This window comes from Fistularia commersonii, chromosome 17 (assembly GCF_037954325.1).
Source record: "Fistularia commersonii isolate RoL2024-O1a breed Wild chromosome 17, RoL_Fcom_v1.0, whole genome shotgun sequence".
In the NCBI taxonomy this organism is placed as follows: domain Eukaryota; kingdom Metazoa; phylum Chordata; class Actinopteri; order Syngnathiformes; family Fistulariidae; genus Fistularia; species Fistularia commersonii.
The window spans coordinates 4863955-4877962 of NC_141300.1; the positions used below are offsets into that span (position 1 = coordinate 4863955).

Genomic DNA, 14008 nt, shown 5'->3' on the forward strand with positions numbered 1-14008 from the left:
GCCAAGTGCTTGCTCATGGGGGAATGCTGGGTTTCTGCTTATCATTTTAAAGAAATGGGTTCAAACCTGCTCTACATGGGAGGTATCATGAGACAACAGTTGTGATTTGGTGCCATACAAAGAAAATCTGACATGACTTGGTCTCCTCAGGACAGGACGGCAATGTCCACCCGGTGCATAAGGACTAGGCACACTCATTTGAGGACTGCAATGTCCGTATTCTGGCCGTAGAAGACATATTTGAGACAGGAGTCGAGGACACCATCTTGATCACACATTGGCCCACCCCTTCATAAAAAGGGGTCCTAGATACAACCTTTCGCCTTCGTACAACACCTTGCCAAGATCCGTCCCAAGACGAATGAGCGCACCCATACCCGCAGATCCATCTTTACCAACTCACGCAGAGAGGTCAACAATCCAAACCAATTCTCGCCAAAGTCTCAGACAAAAAGAATGGACTTCTTTTGTCTTATACATAGTATACATTAGCTCTGCAATTACCTATTCAGATTGGAACTCAGATAAGGGACTCACATTCTAACCCATGTTCCCCAATGACACACATATAACAACGCAGCAACTCCATTCACCCCAATTGCCGCACAAGAACTCGCTCATTTACATAACGAACCCTGTCAGCAGTTATAAACCAGAAATGTGAGGTCGAGAAGCATCTTGGATCAGAAGTGGAATATCTTCAAGGAGAGAGACCAAGTCCGGTAGCCACGATATGATACTCGGCGACTGAAACCAAATGGCAGTTTTCCATGTGTTAAAATGCAGTTGCTACAGCAACAGGTTGTGTTACGATGAATGAGCAATAGATGTTTTGTTTTTTCTCCCTGCCTTTTCCCATTTACCGCCATCATAAATTTCCAAGCCGGCATCTGGTAGAGTTTTAAAAATCAATGCGTGTCCAGCGGATGTTAAATCACCCTAATGTGGTGATGTGATACATCCGGATGAACACATGGGAAATTTGTATTTTCATAGCAGTTCCAGCATCATCCACATCCACTGTAGCGTGCATGCTTAGCCAGTGATTGGTGGTGGAGGCTAAATGCTGGTCACTAATCACAAGTTGCTACTTGTCACATTATTTCAAATATTTGACGCAACCATTTCCACCATTTTCTCCATGCACATTCACACACTATGCACTGAGAAGCCATTTAAAAATATGCTTTTCACACTCAACAATGAACTGTTGACACTTTTCCATTATGAATGTTTTTTGATAGATTTGATGGTGTGGCATGATTTGAAATGATTTTTGTACAAATTTCTGAAAAATTGACAGCGTAAGACTACGGGAAGCAGAAAGCTAAAAGAACAGAATAAAAGATGCCAATTTTTTTTTTTTATCTCAAGTCTACGAGACCATCAATTATATTATCGTAGCTGTCAATTTAAGCCAGAAAACAATGCATAATGATGAAAATGGATCTGCCAGGTGCAACGTTTGAGTCGTGTCTCATCGCATGAGAAAATCACAAGAAGTTTAATTTGAAAAAACAAACAAACACTCTTACCTGCTCAAATACCGGCTTGTTGTTGTTCACATCATCAACGCCGACGATGACTTGTGCGGTGGAGGAGAGGGGGTGTGGCCCGCCGGATGCATTGTCATCTGTAGCTGTTACATTGAGCACGTACTCAAGGCCTTGGAGCTTGGGCAGGGGGTTGGAGCGGAGACGTATCAGCCCTGCAAAGATCAACAGTCTATCAAAGCAGCCGTTGTAAGACCAGGATTCCTCGAACCCGGTTTGTACACACATTCTAGTAGTCATTAAGCGGGTCATTATTGCCATGGTGGCCTTGCTCGGTGAAGGCTTTCCTATCGATTAAACACAGCAAAAAAAAATACTGCATTCCGCATATTGTGAGATAGCAAATGGACAGAAATTAATCTCTGAGCCCTCCCCCCCCCCCCAAAAAAAATGTAAAAATCTGACATTCAGTCTAAATCCAAAAACCAATTTCACAGTGGTGACTCTGGCACCGCTCATATCTAGCCATCGCGCTCCCTTCCCCTAAAAAGATGCCCGTCGCACTCGTTCACTTTAGCAGAAACAAAAAGGTATCTAGCAACTCGAACTGGAAGTTAACCAGGATCGGCGGATGCCTATTAGCTGTTCCTCTCGACCCCCCGCCCCATCACCCTCCCGTCCGCTTTCGTGTAGCAGTCGAGATAAAAGCATGGATAACAGGATGCGGCATCTGAGTCAACATCTTTCTTGTTAACAGTAATACAAAGCATCAGAGGTTGCAGGATGAGCGTGCAGCCTGTGAAGTGTGTTGTGTGGAGGAGGGGGGACCCATTGAAGTGAGAGTGGGGGCGGGGGGTTTGCTCACTTCTTGGTTTTCTATTCATCTCAAGCAATGATCTTGATTGAAGACACCGCGGCGTGCTGATACACACAGATGTGAGCAACCCGACGTTCCTTGCTCCCAATTTGCTCGCAATTCCGGATTCTGGGGGTTTGCCGTGAGAGCGGGAGGGAGGGGGAGGGGGGTTCACTCCTAATGGCAATGCATGTTGCTGTCAGCGCGGCGGCAAAACATTAAAATAAGTGAACTGTAGGGTGCGCGCCTTGATTCCCCCGACTTAAATGTCACCCTTGCTTACAAATGCGACTTGAGCTATTCAATGAACCAGCACTTCCCTTACGTAGAGTAAGTGGAAAACCATATACAGAGCGGCCCTTGAGTTACGTCGGAGACTGTTGCTAAGGACAGCCGCAAGGCGATTTTCAACTGAAATCAGAACTGCAATAGCCTGAGTCACTTACCTAAACCTCAAACACCTTAAAGTCATATGTACCATAATTTCCGGACTATATGTCGCTATTTTTTTCACACGCTTTGACCACTTAAGCAAGGATGCGGCTAATTTATAGATTTTTTTGGTCTAACGAGCTTCATGCCGCCAAAACACTTAGCCTTGTCACAATGGACCAATAAGATTACTGTGAGATGCTGAGGCTGTTCAATTCCGACACTGAAGAAAACGACTTAAATGGTTTTAGTGCGCAGGAGGAAGACGAAGATAGCGATCAGCTGGAGTAGGACAAACAGGGGATAGAAAATAGATGGATAGATTGGCGTTTTTCCCTGTGTTATTTATTATTTATGTTTTTCATCAGTCATGTTACAGGCACTGTTTGGGGAAAAAAAAAACATTTCCAGTATGTATTTGGGGATGTTACCGGTATGTATTTAATTAAAAGTTTAAAAAACATTTCCGCGTAATATTTTTCTGTGTAAATATCTCACATTACAACGTGGACACCTGCGGCTAATAGACAAATGCCGCCTATATATGTACACGTATATTTATTTATTTTAGCCAATGCAGAAACAAGAAATTATGGTATATTGTTATGTTTTAGTCAGGGAAAACACGTCCGTTAAATAAGTAATGGCTGTTGTAGGTCATGCGCACGCCATGCAAGACTCAATACAACTAACTGTTCCCGCTCAATTCCAGGTAACAAAAAAACAGAATTCCTTACACCCTAAACCAAACCCACAAAATTCCCAGCAACCCCCAAATCACACGTAAAATAAGCATCAGCATACACCCTAACATTTGTGACTCCCTACAATATATCAAAAAACAGATATATAGGCCAAAGGAAAATGAAAAGGAGAACAAAATTATAGCGCAATCGCATTTAATGGTCATAAAAAATCATCCCAAAAAAAAAAAAAGACATGCGGTACTCAAAGAGCATATGTTGGGACCCGAGTGACGCCAACTCTCCTAAAACGAACGCCTCCCATATTTGAATTTTATGTTGCGATGCTTCCAGTTGATGTTTCTTTTTGAATTATTTATGGCATTGCTGCCGTAAAGCCGAAACACCTCAGGTCGAGGACGACGTAGGTCGTGGACCCCCTGTGGTAGCATATCTGCGGCAGAAGGCCTTAGTGTAGTCTTGTTCCAAGGATACAGCGAAAAGAGGTGACAGGAATACAGTACATATATATATATATATATATATATATATATATTTATATATATATATATATTTTTTTTTCTTTTAAAAAGGACACAAAAGAAAGAGAAGCTTGCAGAGCGCAACCTGGAGATTGTCAGCTGTGATAGAGCAGTAGTTGTGAAATTGAATCGAAAGGGTTGGGCAACAAATGTCACAGCGATTGCTGCTGGTTTCGGATCAAGGGGTAAATAAAAAAAGATAAAGTGTTCCATCGCTAAGAATGGAAAGCTCAGATTCGTGCGGGAAAGTTCCAATGGAATACCACTCAGAAGAGCGAAAGATCCCGGAGAAATTTCCAAAATGACGTAATCGTTTCTATATATGACCACAAAAGGGTCGAATGAGTGGCACTTGATTTGAAATTATGACTATTGATTATGTCGCTCCACATTGACTTTGAGAGTAGGGGGGCCTTAAAATCCTATGCGGCAAAATGGAACCGGTAATTTGATGAAAAGCCCGTCAAATTGGGCGAAGGCTGTAAACCTGTGGAAGAATTACCTTTCTGGCTGTCGATGATGAAGTTTTCTTCCTCGTTGCCGGCTGTTATGGAGTACGTTATACCGTCGCCATCTGGATCCTTGGCCAGGACCGTAGCCACGAGCGTGTTGGGGCCGGCATCCTCGGAAACGAACGTTCGGTATCTGGCCGAGGGAGGAAAGGACAGCGTGAGCCGTAATGGAGGGACACGGAGAAATAAAATGCCAATTATTTACACAGTCCACGGCATGAGGAAGCTGATTGGATGTATGGTTGCGGCTTTTCCCTGTCAGTGTGATTTAACCTGTCCTCTTAGCCGGCCCCGGACCGAAGATAAATGATACCGTCTGCTGGGATGTAGAAGTCATCGAGCAAACGACGACTCCGCCCACCCGGCCCTCTGCGGGGCCATTGGATCCAGCACCTTTTTAAAATGTCAACAGTGATTTGCTCACTCTTTGTTGCGGTGCCGGGTGGCGAGATGCCCGGCGAGACATGGGAAACCGATATACCTTTGTGGTGCAAAGCACAACGGGGGGGCGGTGATGAAGTGCGCCACTCGGAGGACGCGGGGATGAAGAGGGAATGAAAAACGGAGCAGGGGCGAGATGGAGCGGGAGACAAAGAGAAGGAGGGCTCCTTCTGACAAGGAGAGGTACGAGTGATATGTGGGAGGGATGGGGTGCACAAGAAAATGGGATGCACAAAGACAGAGGAGATGACGCTTCAGAGGATGTTAATCCTTGTGAGATTTTGCATTTTGTCCGCTCTAATACGACTGACCCGCAATCTGTCACTCCACGCCTCTGCGGCTTGTATTCTCAAAGCAGAGAGAGGGTAGCGTACCAGATTATACGTGAAGATCTCCCGACCCGCATTCCGGACCTATTTGTTTCTGCATTTTTGTTTTCTGGTCGTTCTTTTTCTCCCCGAGGGTCGATTTCCGCACCTTCATCGCTTTCACCCGTGGCTGCGGCTCGTTGAGCCTGAACTGAAAACCGCCGCCAAGGAAACCAACACAAATAAGTCAAATAAAGAGCGCCTGTGCGAACAAAGTTGCGTTAGAACCCAAATCTAGCTTTTACAAAAAGTCCTCTATGAAAGATCACGTCGTTTCAACGGAGCACGATGCACTTCTCTCTTTCCTCCCACTCTTCCTGTCCTGTCTGCACTCACATCCCTCGATCAATGCACGATAGTAACCTCACGTCCTCTCCTGAGTACCAGACGCCCACCATCGGTATTTCTTTCATGAATATTAAAGCTATAACAAGGGTGGAACTGTTGGCACTACTCCTACTATTAAATCAAACCCTCTCTTTCTATCTCACTGTCTTTCTCTCTCGCTCCTCGGTTTTTACCGGTCGAGGCAGAAGGCCGCCCCGTGAGGAGCTGAGGTTTCTGCATCGGTAAGAGTGTCGGTTTTCTGTCAATCCTTTTAAAGAGCGCAATCCAGACCTGCTCTACATGGAAAGTGTCACGAGACAACTGTGTTGGGATTTGGCGCTAGATGAATAAAACTGAACTCGTGGCGGTTACCCCCATTTTAGCGAGCTAGGATATCAGATACAACCTGAATCAGCGCAGCCAAAAACACCTCATCTGGCTAAATGCCTGCGTTTTTTTTCCGCCTGCTGGCAGCAGGTCTTGCCTGGTGCCGACAGGCTCCCGTGTTTTTCTGCACCGTCTGATTCCCCCCGTCACTCCCGGGGTGTTTTTTTTTCTTAATTTTATTTTATTCTCAACTTGCATACCTTACAAACCATGTCTCAGTGTGTCTCCTATCCTCGCTCATACGCTTTTTCCCGCCAACGTCTCTGCACTCCCGTGCGTCGGATTTCCACCAACCCCCATAAAGAAACACGCGGTTGCAGTTGTGTTGCCCAACTATCTCTGCCATAGTGCCAAATTTAACTAAACCAAATATTTACTCTTACATTCTTCACAAGGATATTCGACGGGAGGCACCGAACCTTTAGATACACATTATGAAAAGTCACAGGGGGGGTGGTTTCTGCCTCATACCGAATCAGCACACAGATTAAACACTGCCTCGTTGATGTTGTCAGACTTCAGTAAAGTGATGCAACACTTTTCGTGTCAGGTGTCCCGGCATCAGTTGCTATTGCTGCCTTGTGATGTAGCCTATGTATCTCTGACGCAACTGCACCTTCTGCTCAGGGAGCCGGGCCTAATGGTTCATAAAATGAACCGCACCAGTGGATCAGAGCTGCACCCGTGCCGGCGGTGGAGTGTTTGATCTTGTCGCCGCGGCGTCAAACTTTTATTACTCATGGCTGAACTTTGGCTGCGGGAAAGGCTTTTTAGATGTGAAAGGGTAAGCACATTAAAATGTTATAGCAAACAAACTTCACACACACACACAGTGAAGCCTTTTTTTTTCTAACAGCTTATTGATTTGTTCATAGCACTTGTGCATCTTAGGATTGCAATGTAGTTTTTCCAGCAGCTAGGAGTCTTTGGATAGCAGATATGATTATCGAGCGCATCAAATATCAACTTTCTCTGAAAGGTCACAACTTGAATGTATTTCTGCACAAACAATTAGTTTGGTATTTTTCAAACTTCTTTTTTCCAAAACTCTTTTGGGTGTGAAGTATCTTAGAAGTCATTTGGATGTATCCGATATCGAATGGGAAAGTTCAGCTCCGGCCAAAATGTCCCAAACGGTTAAGTTTGTCAGCGATATGATGGAAATAGTTTTTTTTTTTATTTTGTTTTTTTTTTTACCACATACAGAACAGGATCATCCTCTGACCTTTATGAAAATGTTGTATTTAAATACATTCAAATAGAAAACAAATGGGCACACCATGTGCAATTCTCAGCAAAATCAGATGCTGAAGTAATTTTAACTGTTGTGCCAAATTAGATGAAAACAATCTATAAGTTGTGATTACACATGGTGAGTGCTGGCCACGCGAAAAGACTTTTGACATTGTTATCTAAACCTCTGGTGTTGCCCTGGTTCTGTTGCTCCAGTCTGTAGAGGCTTCGCAGGCATTGGTGACATAATGTCCTCAGATGCCGATAATAAGCTTCCTTGTCGCAGATTATTGAGTTCTGCGCTCAGTTTTGACTTGATTCAAATAATTGTCGCTCCTCATAGTTATAAATGTACCGATAACAATTTTCTAGGTCAGCTGGTGCATCAATTCCAGTTTCTTGTTCACGTAAATGACCTTCCTAACAAGAGCTTGTTCTCAGAGCTTGCGAAAATTTCTTAGCCTAATTGGGAGCATGAGCTTTTTTTCAATTTTTTTTTTCGTTTTTTTCTTGAACCATCTCTAAAATAAGGCCAATTAGTTTCTCAGCATAAAATAAGATCACATTGAGAACAGGTTGTTTTTACATCCTCCGCAATGTAACCCCCCCCCCCCCCCCCCCCCCCCCATGTAGTCAGGCTAATGCGTTGCTTTAAATATGACTTGAGGTTTGCATCCATTTTGGGGTTTAGCTCGTTAGCACGTGTAGCTCTCAACCGGTCTTTGGCTGGTGTGAATATTATAAATAAATAACACAAAAAGGGCGCAGTGTCCTTTCGCTAACCAGGTCCCCAGTTTGATTCCAACAGGAGAGCCTTTCTGTGTAGAGTTCATTCTACATTCATTCTACTAAATGCAACTCCAAGGGGGTTGTTAAAAATTATATGTTGCTTTACGGCAACTGTCTTGATAGTGTTAGCCTGAAGGGAAACGTTTTGTGACCTGTGTGCGTCACGTGACGATGTAATTACACAGTTTGGCCGCTATCTCTAATTGGATTCACAACCTGGGGCTGTTTCATGTCCGGGGGGGCGGAAATCTTACTTGCATGGCCATTAGATTTGGATACCAGCTACAAGGGGAAGAGATGGAAAAAATGAGTTTCAGGAGGGATCAGGGAGCGGAGCCAGATTTTGTTGATGTTGAAAATACAGTGTTGATCTGCGTGACCTACAAACTCTCCTTTTGTATAACAACAAAATGTTCCCAGTTCATAGATTTAAAAAATAACAAACAACTGCTCACACAGTCTGGGAGAATTCGGGGGCTTCGTCGTTGACGTTCGCAATCCTCACACGGACAGTGGCGGTGCCAGAGTGAGGATCCTCCCCGCCGTCCACCGCCATCACCACGAACTCGTAGAGGTGGTTGGGCCTTTCGTAGTCCAATCGCCTCGCGGGGAAAACCGTTCCGTGGGGCGAAATGCTGAAGTCCGGACTCAGGGTATAGTAGGTTAGCTCTGCGTTTGGCCCCGAGTCGCAGTCCGTGGCTAAAACTTGTGGGGGGAAATGGGGGCAGAACAGCACACAGGGAGCATCAAGGAGCAGTTATGTGCGTTCATCATTTCTTCTTTTATGGCCTTGATAAACATGTAATAGATCTTCTGCACTGACATCGACAATTACCGGAGCGCAGCGCATTCTTCCCTGCAGAAATACCACAATCATTAGTGGAGATGAGCATACAGACAGCAAAAAAAAAGCAAAAAACAAATAGTCAAAATAATCAGTTGCATTTTCTGCAGGGACAATTTTTTTTTTGTTCTTTTTTTTCCCACAAACCATTTATGCCATAGTAATTAGAAAACAATACATTAGTCTGTGATGAGATTCCATTGCGCGATGAAGGCCACGAGTATTGACACCCTTGGCTGCCGTGCTATTTTGAGTCTCTGTTTGTGGTTTGTTGAATTCCACTCTGTTCTGTGCGCAGGCAGTCGAGCTCATAAGAATTGCATATTGCATATCCTTTTTTGATGTGTTTATTTCCTCTGTGTGGAGCAGCTCGTACATTCCAATGTGTCTCTCTACTTTTCACTTCAATGTCTTGTCATATTTATAGACTAAAACACCCATATTTGTATCATCCTCAGAACATGCCCGGATATCGTGCCTTATATGAGCCAATTCCACTTAAACACACTTTGTCACACTGTATACATTAAATGAATAAACATATATTGCAATGAAGCACCGCATCAACTTAAAAATTTAGGTCAATGAGAATGTGTGTGTGCATAAATATATATACACAAGGACATATTTACCTTTATTTTTTGTTTTAGGATGATATTTCACCTCCTTAATTGTGTGGTTAATAACCTCTCTCTCTCTATATATATACATATATATCTATGTAGAAATATATATACATATATATTACTTATTTATTTATTTTTACTCTTTTATCAGGTACCGTCAAGATTTTGTCCGAAATAAACCCTTTACTAGTTTTAGTGTCAGCTTCAGTTGTCAAGATTCACTGGCTTTCTGCTCAAAAACAAAGACCCTCAAATTCTACATCTGATCGCTCCGCTGTAAGTTCTTCCGAAACACACCGATTGTGTTGTTTTTGTTGATGGCTCCCTTTGTGTTGTTCTCTATTTCCCCTCGGTTCTGGTTCTGCGCCGCCAGCAGTTTCTCCCGCTATAAGCCCGTAATGCACAGTTTTAGAAAAACGCCCCTTCTTTTCTCTCACTCTGAATACTCCAAAATATTTCCACAGCCAGACATTCCCATGTGGGGGAAGAGATCAGTCAATACTACTTTTGCCCCCTATTCTTCTCTCAGCAAAAAGAGACTTGTAAAAAAAAATCTTCACATTTGCCAACACCATAGCAAAATGTGACAAAATGATATTCATTTTATAATATCCTGACAAAGAATGACAAAGCAGCCTGGCTAAGCTAAACCGCGTGAGAGTCTGGCAACAAAACAATTAGGGGGAAATTAGGTTCTCACACCATGACAAGCGACTATCTACTTATAGGATGTTTTTCTAAAACTCTAGCTAGTGCACGTGCTCTCGGCATTATGATTGCATTGCAGCTTCTTATAGTTGGAGCTAAATTGACATGTCATTATTCATATAACCCACAATAAATCAAACAAATGTATGGAGCTTTGGGTGCTGCCAGATTAGCTTAGTAACTAAGATTACAATCACAGAAAATCAACTGTGACACGCCGGGCGTCTCTCGTAAACGTAAGTATTATTTTCGCTGATGCAAAACCACGAGTCGGGTTTTGAATTACAACTTTGGGTTTTATCATAAAATACATCGCCGTTTTTTTCTTTTTTACGTCAAAACAAAAAAGTATTTTCGAATAATTTCAACCTGCACTTTAAAACGAGAAACAGATGGATGTTGAACACGGGTTGAGGAACCTCACCTTGCAGCAGGGATGTTGCCGTGGTAACAGTCTCAGGGACTCCATCTACGCTGTAGATGGACTGAAGGAACTCTGGGACGCAATCGTTTTCATCTGTTATCAACACCTGAACCTGGTGGCACCGGCATAATGGGAGACGGGGGAGGTGGGGAGTGGGGGGACGGGGGGGTCAAAGAGGTGAGGATGGGAAGGAAGAGATGGAGACAGAACATCAGCTGAGAAGAATACAAAACCTCCCTTTTTAATAACCCCTCGATCCGGGATGGGGAAATTAAGATATTCTCTGCACAAGAACATGACTCCCCCTGGCAAAAAACGGATCTGTTCCCCGTTTCATAGTTCTTCGGGTCGAACACTACTTTTCACTTCCGTGTCCAGATGTCCATACGTCAAACAGAAAATCCCTTAGCCCCCTCCCACTCAGCCGACCCAATGAGCCCCCTGTCACTGCCAATGTGTAAAGTGTGAAGTGACAGCTGAGTAATAGTCCTGGAATAGGTTCTCCGGGCGTCCGGGCGTCCAGCCGCCAAGCGTGGCGCCGACTTTTCCTGCTAAATCTGTGTTACAAAGTAGCCTTTTCCTCGGCCGCATTTCTTCCTTTTTTTCTTTCTTAAGAGATTGGCGATGCGTCACCTCATACATCCGGTGAGTCTCCGAGCCAGGGATATTCCATCTCAAAAAAAAAAATTGAAAACACATTTGTCCCATTTCCTTTTCTTGGCCGTCCCTCCAGGAGCTGGCAAACCCCTTTTTTAAAAAACCCTACATTTCCGTTACGACGGCTAGATTGTTCAACATGACGGATGATTAATGTCACATCGTACAATGGATCGCAGCAAACCTACAACTCTATCATCGGCTCCCGCCTACTGTCAGCTTTGCTTCTGATAGATGGATGCTAAATGGTTGGTGATTCCCCTTATAAAAGCTACCATGATGCTTCTCCTGAAATGGACAGTGAGATAAACAATTAGAAACATAAATAAATGTACATATCCAGAAAAGCTGTGTACAGTTTACATTGAGGTAAACTATGTGGTAGCTCAAATGTGCTTTGCGTATTTGAGAGATAAGTGATTTCACTACGAATCCAGACACACTGTGTGATTCTCAATACAAGGAGATTAGGTGTCAGATTGCATTTAACAACAATGAATCCTCATTGTGTTGTGCCATCGCCGGCTGAGGGTGTACATCTAAGTTTTTTTTTTTCTTTGCTTCTAAATAATCAAGGCTGGAAGAAGAAGGGGACTGATCACGATGCGCACCTTGTCTGACCCTCAAAGGCTTTCCCCGAAGTCGTTCGATTATCGGTACTACATCTTACATGGCAAATTCGCCGATATATCACGAACGCCTTGACTTTTGTCCTCCACAAGGATAAACTGTCCTTTTACTAAAACCAGGCCATATCAATCAACCCTAGAACTTAATTTAATAAAAATGTATCCCTACAATTAATAACTGCTTTCAGGGCAGAGCAGTTTTAGGCAAACTGCTCCAAAAACTGTCCGTTTTGATCTAGGAGCTAACCTCCTCCTGGGCGACCTCTTAGTTAGGAAAAGAGAAAACGCAGAAGGAACCTTTCCTGGCTAATCCGCAGCTATTACTCCTTCCAGGATAGGGACAGGTGGGACACAAGCATCTGCCACGTGTACCTTAAGCGCATCACTCAAAAAAAAAAAACACCACCAAGAAGAAGGAATAATAACCATGGAGTATCGAAATGGGTTGAAGTATTACTTTTTGCCTTCATGTGCTGCTTCGAAGTGTGAAAACTCCCGGGGTTTGCTAACTCTGTAATTATTTCGGTTTCGTAGGCCAGAAGAGCTTGGACGTCTTTGTCATTCCATTTCACGCCGCTTCTTTCCATTTTGCTGCAAGAAAACAGCTGACCTCAAGGTTTTTTTTTTAAAATGGTGCATCACAGGAGGTCGAGGCTTATGAGTTTGACCGATCAAGCAGCTACGCCGCATGTCCTACTATGGAAACTGTGAAAAGACCGTGCCTCCCATGAGTGGCAGCTAAAGTATTTCTAGTACCTGAGGTCCATCGCTCCTGTTTCTTAGGCTGTCTGAATGCTAGCTCCTGAAAAGGTTCTAGGAACTGCAAAAAAAAAAATCCCTACGGGGGGGGGGGGGGCTACTGTGAGGCGTTAATCTAAGATTGAACCACGGGTCGCTCGAGACTTGCCGGCCAGGATTTGGGATTTCAGTTGTCAATTTTTTTTTAAACCACCGAGACGGCAAAAAGCGCTCTTGACTTCCCTTTTGAGGGAATCGACTTGTGATGTGAAGTCAGTAGGTCGAGGCCAGGATCAAATTGTTGCTGTTAAAGCAGCCTTGTCTGCCAATGTGAGACCTTTAGTGCTCTGTCTGAGAGCTTTGTGAGACCCTCCCCCATCAACACTTGCGGCTTTCATTTCAGCTCAGTACAAATAAATGCCGGTGTGACAGATGTGATAATAAACATCACAGTGAAGCTCAGGTTGTGGTCTGGATTGACCAGAGTGTGTGAACTTTAAAATGACTTTATGTGAGCTGCCTGTTAAAACCAACCTCTGTAACGGTGCTCAGGCTGCCGGGCTCCTCGCTGGCTCGCACCATCAGCAAGTACCGCCGCTGGTCGCTCTCGTAGTCCAGAGTCCGGGTCAGACTAATCTCTCCGGTCTCCTGCTGGATGCTGAAAAGGCTGCTGGGATTGATCAGCAGGCTGTAGCTAACCGGCTGCTTCTGGAAGGAAATGGCAAACGCCACCAAAAAGCTGGGAGAGGGATGACAGACAAGAAATGGAGAGAGAGATGTTTTATACCCGACTTCAGCCGCACACATGTTGAATTAAAATTGAAATCCTTTTCTCCGACATCAGCATCAGGCTATAATGAAATCAATTACTATATGGCCCATTGGCTGAGTGCATTAAATGCAGTCAATCAGTACTTGTCAGTTCTGTGGAATCATGTTATTCTATTATGCAGATATCAATGTTTGTTTCTATGGTTAAGTGCGTATGCATTCGGCTAATGGTGTGACATGATGATAAGTCAACTCATGCTTGGCTTCAGTGGTGTGACCATATAAATATGCATTAACGCAAGTCTAAAAAAAAAAAAATTTTAAAAAAGCAGCGTTTGAAATTCAGCCGTAGGGAAAAACTTGCTGTATGTGGGTCAGCGTTCATTTTGGCAGGACATATGCGTTCATAAATGTTAAAAAGTTGGTTTTATTTGTCTCATAGTTTGACGCTTCTGCAATGAACAGTTTCGCAACACGACTGGGATATTTACGGATGTGCAAATCTGATCTCTAGGACTGTTATGCGTCCGGCAAATGTCATAATGCGT

The 14008-nt window shown here is 43.8% G+C and overlaps 1 protein-coding gene across 1 annotated transcript in view; it reads right to left on the reverse strand.

Annotated features, from left to right (window-relative positions):
- LOC147224827 (neural-cadherin) overlaps positions 1 to 14008 on the reverse strand; it is a 104651-nt gene that overhangs the window by 52767 nt on the left and 37876 nt on the right. The window contains exons 4-8 of the mRNA XM_086163585.1: positions 13224 to 13428; positions 10666 to 10777; positions 8519 to 8768; positions 4509 to 4651; positions 1536 to 1708 (exon numbers count right to left, since the gene is read on the reverse strand). Coding sequence (XP_086019711.1) covers positions 1536 to 1708; positions 4509 to 4651; positions 8519 to 8768; positions 10666 to 10777; positions 13224 to 13428 — 883 coding nt within the window. The remainder of the gene's footprint in view (positions 1 to 1535; positions 1709 to 4508; positions 4652 to 8518; positions 8769 to 10665; positions 10778 to 13223; positions 13429 to 14008) is intronic.